We start from the raw sequence: 20,224 nt of genomic DNA on the forward strand, positions 1-20,224 counted from the left end.
ATGTCTAGCCATGCACCAACCCTGTGGTCTTCCCTCTGCCAATCAGTAGTCAAGAGAATCACATTTCATTAAGAAATTGAAGATAATCCATGAAAGTTTTTTTGTTCTATTTATTAATAGAAATGTGGAAATCCTAATAGCTAATAACTGGCCAGTACAAATATGTTAACTATAATTATGAACAAAGCCCTAAATTAACACTTCAAAATTTGACCCCCTTTTCCACAGAATGGAAATTTGCATCTTCTCAAAGAATAAAATAAAATTTTAAAAAAATAAAAATAAAAAAAATAAAATCAACATAGGTTTCTCAAGCCTTCTTATGTAAGAAACAAATAATTCTTACATTTATGACCAAATCCTGCATCCATTAAAGTCAACAACTTTCTAGATGAAAAATGAATTTATTGAATGCAATCAACTTCCAAAGCTGAGAACTGTAATTAAATCAATGGGAAACTACTTAAGTGCCCACAGCACAATATGAACTATCAGGAATATCTGATATCTAATGTATTAGATGGAATTTTAAAAAATACCATGGTTATTTGCAGTGATGCAATAAAATAGACTTTAATTGGCCCAAAGAAACAACTAAAGAAAACAGGGGCACTATTTCCTTGGTGTATCTTTAGATTTACATAGACAAAGCTCTAAATACTTTCTGAAGATGAAAGGTTGAATTATTGTCTACTTACAGGAGTATTGGACTGTTCAGTTAACTTCTGCTCCCACATCTTCAAACGTCGCTCCCGTTCCTTTAGTTCCTGCTCTTTAAAGCTCAGATCACGCTCCAGTTTCTTTAGTCTCTCTAAAGTTGCCTCAATTTCACATCTGCACGGAGACAATTTGTTATGTCTTGTCTTTTCCTGACAGATATAAATTGTTCATAATTCCCACTCGAATGTTAATTACATGTGAAAGGCTGAAAAGTACAATACTAACTCAAGCAGTTCATTTAATTACCAAATGCAAAGCCTTCCAGAGTTTTAAGAACAACTGGCAATGTTTATACTTGAGAGTAACCATAATACCTTCAAGTTGAAGAAAAATAGTATTTTAAAAAGCAAAATGCCATATAACAACAACATTTTAAAAACCTAAATGTCACCTTTTCCCTCAACGTCATGAAACATGATCTTAACCATAAAGAAACTGCATTAAGACCAGGTAATGGGACAATCACTAGTAACACAATACAGGCAGCCTGAGAAGTCCATTTGCCTGGGTTTATAACTTGGCTTATAAATATTATTTGGACTGAAAATATACAGAAGTAGCACTTTGGTGTTTTTCCCCACTTACTTTCCTGTTTCTCTAGGTGAACATATAAGAGCAAGAACATAAACATGATATAATCGAGCCCTGCAAATGGTTACAAATACAAGCTTCTCAAGTTCGGAATAGTTAAAAGGATTTGGTGTACATTTTTCTGCTTTTCACCATACATGCAAAGGTGTGAAAAGTAAGAAGGGCAGGAAGGCAGTACTCTAAGAAGCTCCAGATACTGTCTTTATTGGGTTGGATTGCATGTATTAATACCTTATCCGTTAAAGTGGTTTCCTTTGACATACTTTCTGATGGACAGTATCTTTTAAACGCATGAACTGAACTGCTCTTGGAAAATGGTTTAACAAGTTCTGTGCTACAAATGCATGGGCGTATACTAGAACATACAGAAGAATAATTGTCACTAAATTCAGCCACATTTTTTGCTTGTGGGATAACCAAAGAAAAACCTCCAATTTGTATCAGAGGTTATATCTGCATTTAACAAACTGTTTCTGTGACTGTTTGGGACACTGTGCACTGCCTGCCACCCCTGTCCTGACTATTACTTCAAGTGTTTCCTATTCACATTGTGAGAATAGTCAACCACAGCATTTTGTTTTCCTCCTAGAGTAGAGCGAGCTCCTCATGTGACAGAGATCCTGAAGAAAGCTCTGAAGATAGCTAATGAGACTCTGCAATGCCAAATCTTCTGCACAAACTTTCACAACATTTTCCCTTCGTAAACACACTGCAAACAAAATCTGCTCCTTCTGACGTTTTCACAAAAAGAAAATAAAAGGACCAGAATTAGTTGTCATTTATATTTTGGGGAAAAAAAAATAATAAAAAAAATAAAACAGAGAGCATTTCTTCCTGTAAATCTCCTGTCCTAGCCTGGAATGATTAAGCTCTTCTCCAGTATCAATGTAAAGGAGTTCATGCTCTCAATGTGGGAAAATGAACATTCAAATATTCTATTTCAGTAAATGAAATAATTTCAATATTCCAAATCTTATAGAGTTCTTATTTTAATAAGAGATCTCTGACAGAGAGTAATGCTTACAAAGTTCAGTGAAAGGATGCAGATCTGAAATAACTAGCAAACTCTACTGCAAACTCTACCACCACGCTTAACTCTACTGCAAAAATCAGCCACCTGGGGCAAGAGCATTTGTCACACTTAAATCCTGCTGAGTGAGCTGTTCGATGCGGTGGTCAGAACAAATGCCCCTCGCAATTACTATGCTTCAGATTTCAAGCAAAATTATCTCTTGTATTTAGGCATGCAAAGGCCAGGGCTGATTTCAGTGCTGGGTGGAAAGCGGTCACAGATCCTAATACAGAAAAAAAATATCCATCCTAATAAAGGAATAAAACTAAAAAGTGCTGGATAGAAGGTCAGAAAATAACTCCTCTCCAAACATTCATTTCCCTACCACAAACCCTTTCTGTCAGGTGCAACATATACCATGGAATCTACTAGGGGAACTACAGAGCAATTGGAGGACCATTGCAAGTGCTGCTTTTCTTAGTTTGTCTCTCGGCATCACTGCTACTTCTACACAACTCTCATTTTTAAAATATGTAAATTAAGGTTCTCTTTTAAATAACATTCTGCACAAAGAAAGTCCAGGTAACAATAGCTTTCTATATGTCAAAAGTGTACTTCGTGCTGTAATTACTTCTCTTCATTAGACAGAAACTTCTCTTATAATAAAAGGTCAGTCTGCGAAAACAGTTGCATTCTGAAAAATAATTCCACTGTATAATAAAACTGTGTAATTAAAGAGAAAGCTACCGTACATTGCCCAGTTAATGAGTCTTACTTCATAAATGAAGCAGCTTGAAACATTATACATGGTAGGGCATGTGGATTTGTTTGCTTCTGTAGTTATGCAGTCTGAGCTTACTGGCTTTTCTAGAATAATCTCATTCTTTGACACTGAGAAACGTACACTGTATTATTAGAAACTATAATGATAAACAGTCACAGATTAAAAACAATGACTGGCATTTGTTTATATGTCTTGAATTGCTACTGATACACTAATGTAAATATCACTAATAGACTATTTTAATTATTAGAACAGTCTCTTGTGGGGAGAGGGTGGAAGGAGAAATGTAGTTGGTATATATGACTAAATGCAGACAAATGTGATCTCTCACTGAACTGGAACATCATTACTTCAATAGTAATTTTTTCCTGCTCTAATAAAAGTGACTTGAGAAAGAGCTCCAAAATGATCACAGAACATGAACTTAAACATAAGGCAGACATGTGCAACTTAGCCATAAGACAGTGCCCCTATTCAATTAAATAATAAAATTGTGAAGAGTAGAACAATTAGGAAAAATGATACTGAATTATTTTAACAACACGATCGAACAGGCAGATTAAAATGTGTTATTAATACAAACATCAAGACCAGTGAATGTTGCAAATAAGACGACATCAAAGGTAGGTCAAAGTGCCATTTATCTTATCACCTCTGTGTAGTCACGTATAGGCTCAGCCCGCTCTCAGTTTTCACACCACCCGGTCAGAGATGCTGAAGACTCTGGTTACTTGCTGTTACAGGTGCATTTTTTGCATGTCTCGATACAAAAAGAATCTCACCTTGCCTTTTTTTAAGAGTGGGAAAAACCCATAATCCAGCTTGTCTGAGCTTTGATTTGCTTTGCTAAATGCAGTATCCCTGTGAAAGTGCAGTATCTGGATCACTAATTTGGAGGTCCCTCAAAGAGAAAGCATAACCTTTGCTTTTCCCAAGCCCACCCTTCTCCAGGGCTCTGATAGCCAGGCTTCATTAAAATCCCCTATTTCTTGGTAACACATCTCATTCCTTCCCTATTGCTGGTCCAACAATCTCTTTGCAAATCACTACAGGATTTAAAAAAAAAAAAAAAGGCAATGAAAGCAATGAGTAAAAGCAGAGATTTTTCAATGCAGAAGTTAAAACACATTAAACTTCCCTGCAACTGTTCTCAGAAATGGTCTTAGTCTGTTTATCCCTTGGGATCACTTTATGCATACAAGCCTTTCATCTACTTTAACTTGCATATGTTTTGCATACTTTCCATTAACCTGGCTTGACTTTCATTAGTGTCTCTATACAGACATGGCTGTCACATCAGGGCAGGCTGCCGGTACCAGAATTCAGGTAAGAGAGCACCCCTCCTACCCGGCTTCTGAGCAAGTCCCCACACGACTCGCGCTCCTTCTGTACTTCATGTTTTCATTTCATCTTAATTCAGAAATCATCTTTGCTTTCAGGCAAATCACACCCCATCATGAATTTGAATTTTCTCTCTCATGTTTCCTTGTCTGCAAGTTATTCATTCTTCCAAAAAAATTTGCCAAATTTACCTTTAACACAAATCTCCATGATAAGAAGTTTTTCGATGACTTGACAGTGCCAAAGAAATTTTTGTTTCTATGTGGCTTTTCATTAACACTTCATTACCGTTCCTCATCTGAGTGATTTAGGTGCATCAAAATAAAATTTGCAAGAAATACTTGGATTACCTGAGTCACACGCCAAGAAATAAATCAATTTAGTAAAAGAATAGAAGGTTAATGTTATGAAATGTCAACTAGCACAGCTTTTAAACTGCTATATTGGCAAGATTTAAGTAGTCATTTGTTTTTTCCTAAAGGAATTTGAGTGTTTGCTCATCTTTTAAATAAGTAATTTTACCATACAGGGGTGTATAAGAAACTCCTCACTGGGGGTCATTTTTCTTTCTGCCCTCCTTGTATTCTGTCTGCTACCAAACCCACAATATGATGTCAGATTCCACATAAATAATGATGGCCAAGAGATATGCTTTTATACTTTAAATACTCAGCGTCTGTCCCAAGCCTTAGAACACGGATTCGGGGCGGGCGGTGGGGGGGCGGAGAGGGCACGCTGATATATTGTAAAAGCAACACCACGGATAAACCCCCGGGCAGGTACTGAGAGCCGGGTCGCGGCGGCAGGAAACGCTGACCATCGGGCGAGGGGCAGCTCCGCGGGCGGGTCCCGGCAGCGCCCCCGCGGGCGGGTCCCGGCAGCGCCCCCGCGGGGAGCGAACCCCGGCCCGGGCCGCGGCGGGCGGGAGGCGCAGGTGCGCGCTGCCGCCAGCAGGTGTCGCGCTGCCGCCGCGGGCCCCGGGCCCGGCTATTTATACCCGCCGTGTGACCGGGGAGCGCCCCCGTGTCACTTTTTCCACTCGCCCCGTTAAGAGTTTATGCCTTGCTTTTCCCGGGAAGCCCGCGGAGGAAACGGGGGGATGCTGGGTTTGATCCCGGCCTCCTCCCCGTGTGCTCCCCCCATCCGCCACCCAGCCCCGCTAAAGGGTCTTCGGTTCCTGCCTGACTGCAGGCGGCAAATCTTCTGATATTTCTGCTCACAGCTTCTCTGGAGCAGGGCCAGCGCTTCTTAATATAGACGGAGGCACGATCGTCTGGTAAAAATGTTCTGCCTGTGCAGATCTGTTTTCAATTTTCCTTTCCAAACAGAAGGATGTACTGCAAAGCAGCAAGCTTTCTAACTGACTAATGAGCCTCGGGGACAGGCTTTTTTAAGTTTTGGCACATAACGAAACTTTTACTGTAAAATTGTGTCATGTCATGCAATTTTCACAAATCTCATCTCCATTTATAATCACTTAGGAATAAAAATTATGCTCGGCAATCGGTAAAACGATACGCTCAAGCAATGCTGGTGCACTATGCGAAAATAGGGCTGGCCTTGGCCTATTGAATGCACAGTCACAGAGTCACAAAGGAGAGAATGCACAAAAAATGGCATAATGCACAACAAGTGAAGACAAAGGGAGGCTTGATTTGAATTTTTTAAATGCCCTTTACCTTTCTTTTAAATATAAACATGTCTATACACTTTCTATGAAAATTGCATCAAACGTACGTATACCTGACTTATTTTGCCCTTGCACTGTTGACTGAAAACATGTATTTAGTTTTAAGACGTGAATCACAAAACCATAAATATCATGATACCTAAACCAGTATAATAATAAATACAGGGTACAGCTAAGTGTATTGGCTCCTAATACAAGTTTCACAACATTCTGGGCATTCCTGAAAAACAACAAGGTAAGTAACATTCTAAAAATACCCTGAGAACAGATATTTTCTACCAATACATGATCGGAGTCTGATGTCTTTCTGAAGAATACGGACTTGCATCATTTCAAAGGAAAACCACATCATTTCATCTTGGGAGGAAGGAAACTTACCTCCACTCCGCCTTGTTATGCAGGAATGAGTTACACTGGTCTGGAAGGTTGCTGTCATTCGACATAGATTCCAGGATTGAAATGATCTGCTTGAAAGATGGCCTTCTCTGAAGACAAAAACAAAAACACAGCATTTGCATTCATATACAATTGCTACTGTGTAAAATTTTTTGCAGGAATTTTTCAGTTGAAAGACTGCAAGCAACAGAAATTGGGATGCTGCTTTGTGAACACAGCATTCTACAAGAGGACTGTAAATTTGTAAATTGGTTTGGGTTTTTTTTTTTGTTCTTCCCATTGAAGAAAAGGTCAGTTTTGAAACAGTCACATAAGCCAGCAGGACTCCAGCCTTAACTTAGTCTCCCATATTTATCAGTAAAACCTTTTGGTACTCAGTAAGAGCATTAAACAACATTAGTAGCATCAATAACGATCAAGATTCTTAATTATAAAGAAGAGTTTTCTTCAAGCTAAGAAGGAAAATACTGCCAAAAAGAGAAGGCTGGACCCACTAGTAACTGATAATTAGACAGATGGCCTTTACATGTAGTAACCCAAACTCTTTAATGTGTGAATGAGTTATTTAGCTGTCCCTCAAAAATGAGTTTCTGGCTGCAGCTCCCCTCTTGCAGAGAAGAACAGACTTTCCAGAAAAACCTCTCACTTGGGTATCTTAGGTGCAGCTGGGGAAGAAGTGAAGATTGAGACTACCTGAGGATGCCACACCTGGCAGACAAGCTCATATCAGCAGTGCCTGTGCTCTTCTATCCTGGGTTCATTTACTGAACTTTCTGTTCCTGGGCTCTCCATCCAGCACCCACTGTGCTCACAAGTCACGGAGAACAGTTAAACTTCTCTGTATTTCCTACTTTCCTCTTAACCCCAAAAGGAATCTATGAAGTAGAATAATAACTGAAAACTGAAAAAGCCATAGTTAAATGTGTTTCTTGAGAGAGCGCTGACTCTGTTAGTCTGTTTGACAGACCCAGACAAGGTTGAGACAAAAGGTTGAAACAAAATGTAGATACATAATAAGGGGATGATGCACATTCTCTCTCTACTGCGCCTGTAATTATACCATTTCTGCTAAAATTACAGATGCCGCAATTAAAACGTGCATTTTAATTTGGGAGCACAAAAACAATTAGGAACAATGCTGAGGTGTCTCTCCCAGGAAGATCCAAGTGATTTCCACATTATAAAAGAAAGACAATTTCTTTATTTTAAATGTCAAACAGCATGAAAAAGTGTCAAATGCATAACAAAAAAAAAAAAAGACAAGCTCTCTTATACTGTAATGCTGCACTATTCGGCTGTAACTGGAGGCTTTGTCTGTCATTTTTTTGTCCATCTCCATGATTTCAGGCGACGGGCAGTTGGATGAGCTATGCAGATTTTCTTTGCAACAGAGAGCACTTGCCCCAGGCACCGTCTGCTCATGCAGGCTGGCCCAGCGCAGCGCCCATGGGCACAGCCAGCAGCGTGGCGGCAGGACCCGGTTCGGCAGCACGTCGCTTGCACTGGTGGCTCCAGCCCCGGTGTGGACACCCACCAGAGTGCCCCTGCATTTACACAGGGGTCTGGGGGAGGCAGCACTCATCTCCTACATGCTGCTGGACCTGCCACGGCTGAGCAGACCCTCTGAACATGGTCTGGAAGAGCACAGACCTCCCTGGTCAGGGAGTGCCACGCTAGGTGCTACGGAACACAACAGTCATCACTGGCACCAACCGGGACAGACAACCCTGGTGCAGTTTTGGGGAAAGAGAACCTTCCAGGAACCCTCACACTCCTCTTGTTGCTACAGCTACGCCTCTTGCAACCACCCACCCCAGAGGGAGTGAACTGTTGAGGGGATTCAAGAGCCTCCCAAATGGTGAGGAAGGTACCAGACAGGAGATCGTGGCTTCCCACCGATACATGAAGTTACTGCTGCTACGGACCGGCAGGTGTGTGATGTGCCTGTACTAAATTAATTCCTAATTATCAACAAGAGATGAAGGGCAAACATGCCCAGCGCTGCACTAATTACAATATTTTATGGCTTATTTAGAATTCTTTTACAAAACACTTCCATGAGTTTTGCTTGCTCCTTGTTTCTCAGGGGTATACTGGAAAGCAGAGGGCAGGGCTGACAGTAACTGGAGTGGAGATAATGACAGAGAACAGAGCTTTTACAAAGGGTGGGTGAAAACATCGACTGAGTGATTTGGGAGGAGTAGCAACACACACTCTCTGGGTCCTACACGACAGGCAAAGGAGCTGTTGAGCTGCGCAACTAGAGCTGGAACAAATGCAGAGTCACACAGCACTGACAGCCTGTGCAGCTCTGGCTGTGCAGTTGCTGTGAACGGCCACCAGCTGCCCTGCCAGCTTTGTAGCTGCCAGGTTTACAGGTACCAGCTTTCCCTGGAGGTGAAGCTGACAGGAAGACACAAGCATACACTGCCATGTGGGTTTTGTTGGGTTCTTCCCCCTAGGCAAGGTTAATTTCAGATGTAATAAAAGCACCCTGTGTGCAGACTGATACCTTGGTTAAAACTGGCAAGAAGTGTCTGTTGAAACTGGGAGCCCAAGCCGAGCAGCTTTTCTTAAAAAAAGTCTTATTTTCAGTGGATGACTGCTTAGCACTTTCTAGAAAGTCATCTCAAGTCCTTCCTTATAGAGATTCTTAAAATATCAAGGCATGAGTCGCCTTTGAAAATTGTTTCCCTTTATATCTGTGATGTCTCATACAAAAATCTTTAAAATATATGTCCCTCTAGAAATAATTCTGGCTAATGTTTTCACTGTTTCCTTCCACTCGGTATTTGTTACTAAACAGGTCTGCATAAAACCAGGATATTTAATCCATGTAGCTTTCCTTTCTTGCTACTTCTCTGTTCCCAGGTTTCTGATTTCCACTAACATATTCAGTCATTTATAAGCATCTTTGATGTTAAAGTGGGAATAAACTGAAGGAACAGATGGAATGAAAAAGAACCACTCACCTGTGTTTCAAAAGCAAGTGTCCCTAGTAAACAAAGGCATCACTGATGAGCAACCTTGTTTGTACAATTATCTAGTACCCAAGCAAAAGCAGCTTGTTTGGTAGGGGTTTTAAGTAGTAAATTAAAATAGTTACCACAGAGACTGTTCTTCAATAATTATCGACTTAAAATAATCAGTAACTAACATTTTAGTAAAATGCTTTGAACCCACTAGGGACTGCTTCAACTAGCTGTTTAAACTGCATAAAGACTACCATTACGGATGTCACGTGCAGCAATGCACTACAGACATTTTTCTCAACATACGAATAAATTCTTGAGAATTCAAAGCCAAGTTAACAACTCTGTCCATTCCCATGAGGAAGTTACAGGGTGGGCAGTGTCTGACACTCCAGCTGCTCTGCAAGTGTATTCCTCAGCCTCACAGTAAATGCACACCCCTCTTTTCTCAGGGGTAAGCCACCTAAAGATACCTCATACTTTCTAAAAGCTAAAAGTATGCACCTTTGTGATTACTTTTGAGCAGCTGACATCCTCAAGCTCATTCCTGCTTCACCTTCAGTAACTTGTTCGTGCATTGACCATCTGATTTTCTACAGCTAATCCTGGCGAATAGGGAACGCTACACAGAGCAGTATTCGAGAGGAGTGTGCTCCATCTTTTGGCTCACGCAGGCCACACAGCCTTTTATCAAGGCATTTTGAGAGCTCTAAGTAGTGGTCCTTTCCCAACACGTGACTGAATAAATCAGTCACATGCCCAAACTGTGACCAGAGATTACTCCATTTCAGTCATGTGAACAATGCATTTATAATTGCCTAACAGAAGAGAAGTTGCATGAAAAAAGTAGCAAAGAGCAGACTGTTGGAAAAACCTAACACGAGATTCATTCTTTGCACACACCAGAGACGCCTCTGGGAACAACGCTGCCAGGAACCAGCACAGACCCAGGTGAGCTGCTCACACAGACAGAACTCAGCCTGATGCAGATCCCTCCCTCTCCTTGAAAAACAGCAACAGCTTTCTGGACACGTATATATGTGGCTAAAGCAAACCAGGGAGCGAGCTGATCTAGTATGTCCTGCAATTACAGAAGAGAAGCTCCAATAATTCTTATTCTGTGGCGCTTGGTAGCCATGCTGATGCTCAGGAGTAGTTACTAAAAATACATAGTTACCACTGGAAAGTGCTCTTCAGTAATTACCAACCTAGAACTTAAACAGTTTACTTGTAGATTCAAAGACTCAAAGCATTTTTCTTTCTCTCCGTCCTCTTCTGTGGAGAGGATAAAGAGGAAGGTATTAGGGGAATGGCATTTAAATGGGTGTTCATGCGGAAACCACACACTGATGATGGATCTCAGGCTTCCAGATCCATTCTGTAGGAAACCAACTCCTTGCTTAAAAAAAAGAAACCAAGGGAAATCTCCTTTCTCATATTGTTCTTCCTAAGACTACTCTCTGGTGGTAACAAGTTCTAGCTTTAGAGCACCTAAGCAGTATAATTTGCCTTGAGATTAATCTTAGTCTCTCTGAAGTAGTACCTAACTTTCTTCTGAGTTTAAACGAACAAAGTTCTTGCTGGAGCCTTGACTTAGGAAAAAGAGCACAATTTCCTTTCCTTACCTATCCCTCCCTCTCTCTCTCAAATACCTTCACAGGCAAAGGAAATGGACACTAATACTTGGTAATAAGGCTTGCATGCCCACAGGCTCTTCCCTGCCAGCTTTATGTACAACAGGATAGTAGCAGAGACGATTTAAAGAAGGTAACTCTCAATCTACAAAAGCTTTTACTAAGTAAACACTATCTTTCATTCCTTTTTAGTTTATTCTCGTAGGGGCAGATTAATAGTGGCAATGGTTTGGCTCTTTAACTTATATTTTTACTCTGTTTTCATGGTTAAACAGTTTATTACAGTACTTCTATTATTATATTATTGCAGCATAATGGTTATAAAGCTCATCATTCGAAGTCCTAAAGGAAACTATTAGGAAAGGTTTAACATTAATTTATGTGTTGCTGCTGTTCCTATGCACATTCTATGGATTAATTTACTCTTTACATGTTTTCAACACAGGGAAGGCATCAAGGTTAGACCTTGAAATAGCTATTCAATACGTGATGCTTATATGCATCTAAGAAAGATTAACTACTAACTACTGAAAGAAAATAGAAAAGAACAAATTTTCACTTGCTCCAAAATGGCTACATTCTTGCCATCTCACCCTACTTAGAGGCATTGTCTTGAGTCGTCAGGTAAGTTAATAGCATCATAACTTTTGATTAAAAGGGAAAGAGAGATATTTAGGTATAAATATGTAAACACATTAAAAAAAGACAGCCTCAGAAGAAATGTGAAGAAATGTGTCTACTAGCATGCAGCAATGGTGTTAGCTGGGACTTGTTCCCCAAAGAAACACTAACACATTAGCAAAACTAGGCAGGGGCCAGTGCTGCAGAAATCAAACACAAATTCGATTACCTTTGAATCAGCATCCCAACACTGGTGCATCAGTTCTGCAAAACTTCTGGGACAACTGCTTGGAATGGTTAATCTCTAAACGAGAGAGAATGTACCAGTTATTGGAAGCTATTGGTTGCTACTAACAGATTTCCTACAAAAGCAATTCAATTAAAAGAAGTAAAACACACTCTTCCTTCTTATAATGCAATATAAAAATTGAGGATTAACATACTAAAAAGAAAATCAAAATTATTAACACTAGCAAGACATACAAATTAATGAATAGACCTATAAAGAAGGAATGGAACAAATGCATAAATGGAGTTGCTTAAGAAAGCTTGGAGACAAGGAAGTGAAAATGAGGCAAACAACTTTGAACATAAAACATAATCATTTGTGGAGGTTACTGCATTGTATTCCAAGACGCTCATCAAGATAACGTACAGCCTGCCTTAATTCCTTTCTACCACACAGATGATCCAGCTGTACAGTACTATAATCACTTTTGATATAACAAATGGCTGAAATATAGATTATACTAAGTGAGTTAAGAAGAGTTAAGCGGAGCTCTGCATGACACAAGAGACACTTCATGAGCCTGTGGTCAGAAGGATTAATGAGGACATGCAGACCTCGGAGAGCACTCACAGGACACAGTGAACTCGTATAAATATTTCCTGATGACTGAAGAAAAGGAGTTGCTAGTTACAGCCAGGACCACTAACTACAGAGAACTAGTTTGAAGTTTGTTTGGTTTCCTTTACTGAGAGTTTTAAACCATGAAAAGAATCCCTCAGCCAGTCTAAGAGGACTTTCAGTTTAAAGACTCTGCCTCCATGCTGGAAAGCCTAAAAGCAAATCCATTCTCCTATACGCACACCTGGTTACTGAAGCCTCTCCAGTTGAGATTTAATGTGCATCCCAACAACATTACACACATAAGGAGATTATTCTGTCCTCGCTAAGGCAGTTAACTGACTTCAGATGTTTCATCCTAAATTAAAAAAATATGTAGATAAAACACAGCTCCTCAGTGAAAATGGGTCCAAATATAAAAGGGGTCAAGCTGGAAAAAGGGTTTCCTATCCTGTAACAGGTGAGTACCAGATACTATGGTCTTGTTCAAACCAACCTGCCAGGAAGACCCTTTGATCTATCTTACTCTTGGCATTTCAGAAGCAAAGCAGAGCAATTTGTGTCAAATTGTACCATTATATTGCTCCAATGTGACCTACAAAGCCTTATAAGACACAGTAGCCAAAGTAAGAGTTTGCTGCACAAGCATTTGAACACCACGAAAACTGGAAACACGAGATACAGAGCCAGGGGACCGCAGGAGTATGATTATTAAAATAATGTAATACCTTAATGTGCAAAGCTTTCTGTGCAAGAAATACAAAGAAATTTGTACAATGCATAAACAAACTGTACTGGTGCTTGATCTCTGGTTGAATCATTAGCCTAAAAATACACTGGCTAGTCTTGCTACAATATTTGTCCGTAACCCTCACTGTTCCAGGAGGTGAAAAATCAGTCGCCATCATGATTTACATGTGTCTCACTTGTGCAGAATGTCATGTCATGTAATACAGAGGTAGGAGGTTCCAAAAGTGCTGTATTATAATAAAGATGACGTTTCTCAGTGATAATTAATTATGAGATCACTCCTAGCATAATCTGAACTCTCATATTTTTATTTTCTGGATTTAAAAAATCTATATAATTATACAGAAACTCTACTAGAATAAAAACAACACTGTGAAATTATGTAGAGAGTCGAAAAAGACCCATACAGAACCATTAAAATCCACTTCATTTGCTGGCCTCAGGCTTTGCAAAGGGAGACTTTTCAGCCTACGCAATTATGCTTTGGCCTCAGTTCCACACTGATTTTAACAAGAGACTTTCAGAGCAAAAAATGAAGGACTGGCTCAACAGTGATTCAATTCTGTTGTGAACTGGAACCATGCAACCCCATTGATGCCAACAGATTGAACTGAGAGCAGAACCTGACCTTCACACTTGCTTTGGGACATGAGAACTGTGAAGAAAAGTAGCACAAGCTGACTTTCACCAGGCTTATGCTGGGCATGTTCCCGAAGCCATGGCCAGAAAAAATAAGAACTATGTAAGCAAGTGTTAATGCACTCTAAGCTCCCCGGCATCCTTCCAAAGAAGATGGCACCAACTGGCTAGCAGTACCTGGCAGTACCAGGCATTTCTCCCCTGAAAATGTCAGCCCTTAGGTTTATTCAGCCATGAGTAAAATAGTTGTCATGTCCATATTTTGTTCATGTTGTATTTTACACAGTTCCTTGCTCTGGAAAACTGTAGAGAAATGTGTGTTGTACCCTCTGACATCTTTCAGCGTGTGACTACATCTCTTTCCAACATTCCCAATGCCACTCTGTACCCCTTACATAAAACTGCACATGGTAGACACAGGAAAGAAACGCTATTGATGGAAGGCATTTTGGTTTCTCCTTCAAAATGACGTATGAGCCTTCTCCTAAACTACAAGAGTCTCTTTGTGTCTCCTGTTCTGATAAACACTGTGGAAGACCACTTTCATGATCTTCATGCTGTTAGTGTAGCATTTCCAACTAATAAATTTATCACAGTATCACTCACTGGAATTAATCCAGTCCTCAAACAGGGGGAAAAAAAAAAAAAAAAAAAAAAAAAGAGAGAGGGGGGAAAAAAACACCAATAAAAATATTAAACTAAGAGGAGGAAACCCAACTCCTCTGTTTAACTCTGAAGCATTTTGAGAAACAGTTTATGTAGAATAATAGGAATCTGTACTGTACAGCCACTGCCTCGCCATTGTAATGTTTCCCAAGCTTCCGCTGTGTCTAGATAGAGGAGGTTTCATCTTTGTGGAGGATTTCCATGCTTGTCTGTGTGTGGTACAGTCACAACTTTAAATGTTTTTTAAATGTAGCTACTGTCTTTGATATCAGGGGACTATGTGTTCAGATATACGCTCACATGTCCAACTAACTGAAAGCCTCAATTTGCGAGAAGAAGAAAAGCGAGGCTGGGGACACTGTACAAACGGTGTTTACACCACTGAAGTGCTTTTGAAATGGAAAGACTCTGCATGAGGAGGCTTGCAGCTATGCCACAGCCTTGCCGATACCAGTGAGGAGCTCATCTTCAATGTAGTGTTGAACGTAGGTGGCAAAACTGTAATTTCTCTCTTTTTTTAAAACTATTTTTTCTTCTTTTATTTTTGAAATTTTCATCTAAGCGGCAGTTTCTTGTACTATAGTGACTCCTGCTGGGAGAGTTAAGTTGAAGTAGCTGAAGGTCTCTTACAGATATATCAACTCCCGGCCAGTAAAAAGATGTCCTAAACGCAGGAGATGGAGTTAAACTGTTCCCCTACCTTGGACGCAATGGCTTCTTTCATCACTAAGAACAAACCCCTAGGTTTTACAATTGAGACTGAGAAACTAGTACAGTACTTGTACAATTTTTGATCTACAGCATCACGACGTGAAGCTGCAACAATTAGATGTAAAGGGTCCATTCATGAGGAATAACATCACTTTGACCCTTTGTGTTAGCTCCTACTGCTAATCTTTCCATACGCGTGAACTTACTTTCAATTTGAAGAAGATGAAAAAGTCTTTTGCAAAACCCCAATACTGTTTTCTGATCTATGTACCTGAATGTAGAAACGTAGTCTTACCTCGTTTTTTTCCACTACAAGCCAAGCTACTTGTAATCCTTCCAAGCCTTTAAAAGGGACCTCCCTTGTTAGCATCTCCCAGAGAACCTGGAACAGAAAAAAAGAAAAGAATTTTTATTTCTGTACTTTGTATTTTAAATACATTATTAAACCTTGATACAGCCCTATTCTCTATCCAATTATCAGGCAACCAGTTTCCATTTGCAGGAACCTGGACCAGTGTTTGTGTGCAAGATCCTCTCACTAAATTAATTTGAATGTTTCTGCTTTTTCCTCTACAGAAAAGCCCAGATGAAAAACTGGGTTGTGTGGGGTCTAATGCCTGCAATTTTGTGAGAGCCACAGAAAATGCTTTTTCCTTTCTTTGTACACTATAAAGTTCACATCTGGCCATTGACATTTGGGAAGACAATGAACTCCTCCTCTCCTTCTCAGCCTCAACCAGACATACCTTTGTTTGTAGTCATTTTGCATTTGATAATATTCCTTATGATTGAAACTAGTGCTTCTCAGTAGTCAGAATATGATCCAAAAGGTATTTTGCTCCTATGATATGCTATGAAAATATTAAATATATTTTTTCAAGCAAAATTGTAATCATTTACCTCCAAGTATGTAATTATGTTAAACTAAACAATATACAGCATATAGAAAACTACTCGGTTCTCCTTGATATTTTATAGATGTACTGTCCTTAGATATAGAAAGATCTCCTAATTTTGCATGCTTATAGCATTTTGGTAACACAATACCCAAGAATCTAAGCTAGAGAAATGAATTTGGCATCCCCAAAAGGCTTCAAGTCAATGAATCCTACTCGTTTTTCTGCCATTGGAACTACACATTGGAGTTCAACCAAATTACCAGGCACTTTGTACCTTCACTTGTATATATCTCTTTTTTAAATTTTTTTTTCTTTTTTTTTTCCCAAATCAGAACCTTCATATAAGTATCTTGTTCCAAATATATACACACAAACATTTTCTTCTGCTCATATCCCAAGCATGTCAACAAAAAATACATCATCTATGTAGGATCTCACCAAATGCATTAAGATCGTTATGCAAGTCTCTGTATCCTTACTATTTGAGTTAATACCCAGGCTCGTTCCAGCTACATCATTTTGAATTTATTCTGACCAGCTATGAAGGCAATTAAAAAGAAAATGTGAGAATATTGGCAGATGCTGCTCAAGCAGAAAAAATGCACTGAAGCAGAGTTGGGCCTTTAATCAAGTGAACGGGGTACTCCATCATCAGACCTATATGAATAATTCTGCTTGACTCAGAAGAGTGATTAGTAAAGGTAAGGGTACCTTGGAAAAATGAGTAAAAGACAGTTTTCCTGAGAATAAGAAATATACGGAGAAAGCTATCGTAGAGGTATTGAACTGTCCTGTTTGCCGCAATGCATTCCTTTTAGAACTAAAAAAAAAGAAAAAAGGCACCTCAATTTGTAATTCCAATTATCACCTCTCTAGTGGTAAAGAAGGAAATTTAACTGTAAGAGAAGGAAATAATTTAGCAATCTCATGTACTTCAGACAAAAAAGCAGTGTACAAAACAGCCGAATCAAACATGCAGCTGAGCAGCCTTGCAGAAACACCTCATCTGTACAGCTGTACTGGGAAACCACAGGAAAGAAACTCAAGTTTGCACTTCAGACAGAGGAGCATCTAAATACATCTTGCAAGTAAAGAACACAATGAAATATTTGTTAAACGTCTCCAAGAGCTTTGCGCAGGAAAACTCTACTGCTCTGCTATCTTTCTTTCAGAAGACTGTAAATTGTAAGGGTTGTCTTGTTTCATTCATGCACATAAGTTTGTACAGAACATTTTGCACTGAATTCCTTTATCATGACACCTTTAGTGTTTATTTCCACTGGCTGTACAGATCACTGCCTTCCTAAACCAACAGCGCCAGCTTAAAACACTTCAAGATTGCACATAGTTCAAGAGAAAAACACCAATCTGACACATTATGAAGACTTTTTCTTAATGCCTTATTTTTCACTAATAATAGAAGGAAGTAAAAGACACAAAAGTGGGATGTCAGAAACCCTTGTATTTATTTACACAGGTTTAGAAGATGTTCTAATAACAATGCAAATTTCATGTTCAGGCCAATGGTGTAGATAAAGCCTTTCCTTCCAATGGTGACATGTTTCTATCTTCAGTTTTATAGGAGCTTCAACCACATCTCACAAATTAGCTACCCTGAATCACCAGCTAAGGTGAATGATTGCATTATCAGTCTTCAAAAAAGCAGCAAATGGGTATCTTCTGCATTGCCACTTGTCTCTTCCTGTCCCAGGGTCATTCAACAGCAGAAAAAGCACCTCAACCTGACTTACCCCAGCCTCTTTCTCGCAAGATACACTCTGTTCATTTTCAGAATTTGCTCCCCAGCTCACTTCATATGGAAATCAATCTATCTTCCATTTCTGGTGTAATTTAATTGATACTGACATGGTTCGCTTCCCCTGCCATCTCTGAAGCTGAGCATCACCTGCTTTCCTGATCCCATCACATCTCTGTGATGACAGACAGCAGGTGCTCACAGAGAAACAGCCAAGCTAGACACAGTGATGGAAAATGAAGCAAGAGCATTTAATGTAGTGGTTTGTAAACTGTGGACTCTGAAGATGTCAGGCTCTTCTTTGCACACAGAGAAACAGAAAGGAGAGACAAATGCATGAATGTTCGTCCTATACATGAAGCTATGAGTAATAACTATACGGTCTTCAGAAAAAGCTCAAACACTTCTGTCAGCTCAGCTGTGCATTTTGATCATTATCCTCTCAACTATGTGAAAACAGCCAAAAGGAAAAAACCAAAACAAAACAACGAAACCCCCACATCTCCACCCCAGTGCAAAGCCATCAAAGATTCAAAGTGCCATATAATATAGGGAACATCCAAATGAGTAATTTGAGAAAAAGCAACAATCTGAACACCTTCACCAAAAAAAGAAATGTTTTCTCTTGGTAGGAAAGTGTTCACAGATGAGGGTCAGGAGATACAATGAGCACAAGCACAGCATGAGCAGAAAGTGTGGCACTCAGAGGTACTGCCCTTAGACAAGAAAATTAGGTCAGTCTTCTCTACATTGATCCAAGTGGAAGTTAAAGATCTCATAATTCTTTTCAAAAAGAGCAAGGGATAACCCCTGGAGCTGGCCAACATTCCCTCTATAAATAACATATGTTCTCATAGCTAAAGCAATGCATGAACTATTGCTAGGAGCACAACAGCTGCCACATTTAATGGCAGTCTCTATGCTACCTACAGTCAGTTAATGGCTTTACTTTTTTGTTCTTGCAAGTGTTAAAATAATTCAGCTACATCACATAAGCTTTCTATGATTAAACACATTTATGCTGATATGCAAACACACACTGCAGTGCTCTACAAACAATTTTGCCAGGTTAACATATTATGAGCATATATCTTCATGATTTCAAAACAGTTGAGTGAACATTGTTATTGCACATACCCTTTCATATCCGGAAGAGGAGCAAGGAGTTGTTTTTGAGCAACACATAATAATGACATGCAAGTTAATTTCTGAGTTGATCAGTTGTAACACTTGGTGTCTGTTGTTTAGAGTATGGACTTGGAAATGGATTAGAAAAGAGAATCACAGCATAGCTGAAGGACAGAGCAAGATCTGTCTTTGTGTTTAATGTCCCAGAACATTTAGCTTTAGCATTTCATGGCAGTATTATAAATTATTTACTATATATCTCAAAGAGTATATATGGACCTGTTTAACTATCCATGAACAGGACAAAATAATCTGAATGTTAGTTATAAACATGTATGCAACTGTTCACAAAGAGGAAAATTCATTTCAGCTGAGGAACAACTCAGATCTATAAGGTTAGAGACTCTGACACTTGACAAAAAAAAGCTCTCACACACCTTAAGCAGAATATTTAAAAGCACAGGCTGGTCTGTAGAAAGAAAAGTCAGTCAGAAAAAAAAATAGCAGAAAAGAAATTAAAGAAAGCCATGGGGAAGGCAACAAATATTGCAAACAGAGGATCTATTCCTAGCATCTTACTAGTTTACATTTGAAAGGATTCTGTTCCTTGTTAAGCTGACTTTAACTGAAGAAAAGCAGATTTGTCTCTCTGGCACAAAAGCTGCTGGCAAGAGTTACACTTTGAAAAGGAATTCTTTAAATTCTGTTTTTATAGATGATAATCATTTGAAGACACAAAAATACCCTAAGATTTTTTGTTTTCAGTCTCCTAGCTAATTCTCTGATAGTCTAACACTTATTATAGGGAGATTCCAACTGTCAGTGTAATATTCAGACAACTTCTTGCTCGTATAACCTCATTATGTCAGTAATTTCTTCAACAGAGAACTTAGGCCTCTGCCATTCTTCATTTCCACCCCTGTATCTCCTCTGAAAATGATGGTGTTCCAAGACTGGAGTTATAAAAAGATGAATTCATTCCTAAGTGCTAATAAATTCATAAGCTTCTACCCACAGTAGAACACATTAGTTCAAAAACAATATTAAAAAAAGTGAGTCAAATATTA

General features: G+C 39.3%; 1 protein-coding gene across 3 annotated transcripts in view; it reads right to left on the reverse strand.

Moving 5' to 3' along the window:
• The window catches only part of MAP3K20 (mitogen-activated protein kinase kinase kinase 20), a 90,914-nt gene that overhangs the window by 33,125 nt on the left and 37,565 nt on the right, over nt 1-20,224 (reverse strand). For all 3 annotated transcript variants that reach the window (XM_065637214.1, XM_065637213.1, XM_065637211.1), the window contains exons 8-11: nt 15,670-15,756; nt 11,991-12,065; nt 6,517-6,623; nt 699-834 (exon numbers count right to left, since the gene is read on the reverse strand). In XM_065637214.1, the coding sequence (XP_065493286.1) occupies nt 699-834; nt 6,517-6,623; nt 11,991-12,065; nt 15,670-15,756 (405 nt within the window). The remainder of the gene's footprint in view (nt 1-698; nt 835-6,516; nt 6,624-11,990; nt 12,066-15,669; nt 15,757-20,224) is intronic.

Source organism: Caloenas nicobarica, chromosome 6, assembly GCF_036013445.1.
Source record: "Caloenas nicobarica isolate bCalNic1 chromosome 6, bCalNic1.hap1, whole genome shotgun sequence".
NCBI lineage: Eukaryota > Metazoa > Chordata > Aves > Columbiformes > Columbidae > Caloenas > Caloenas nicobarica.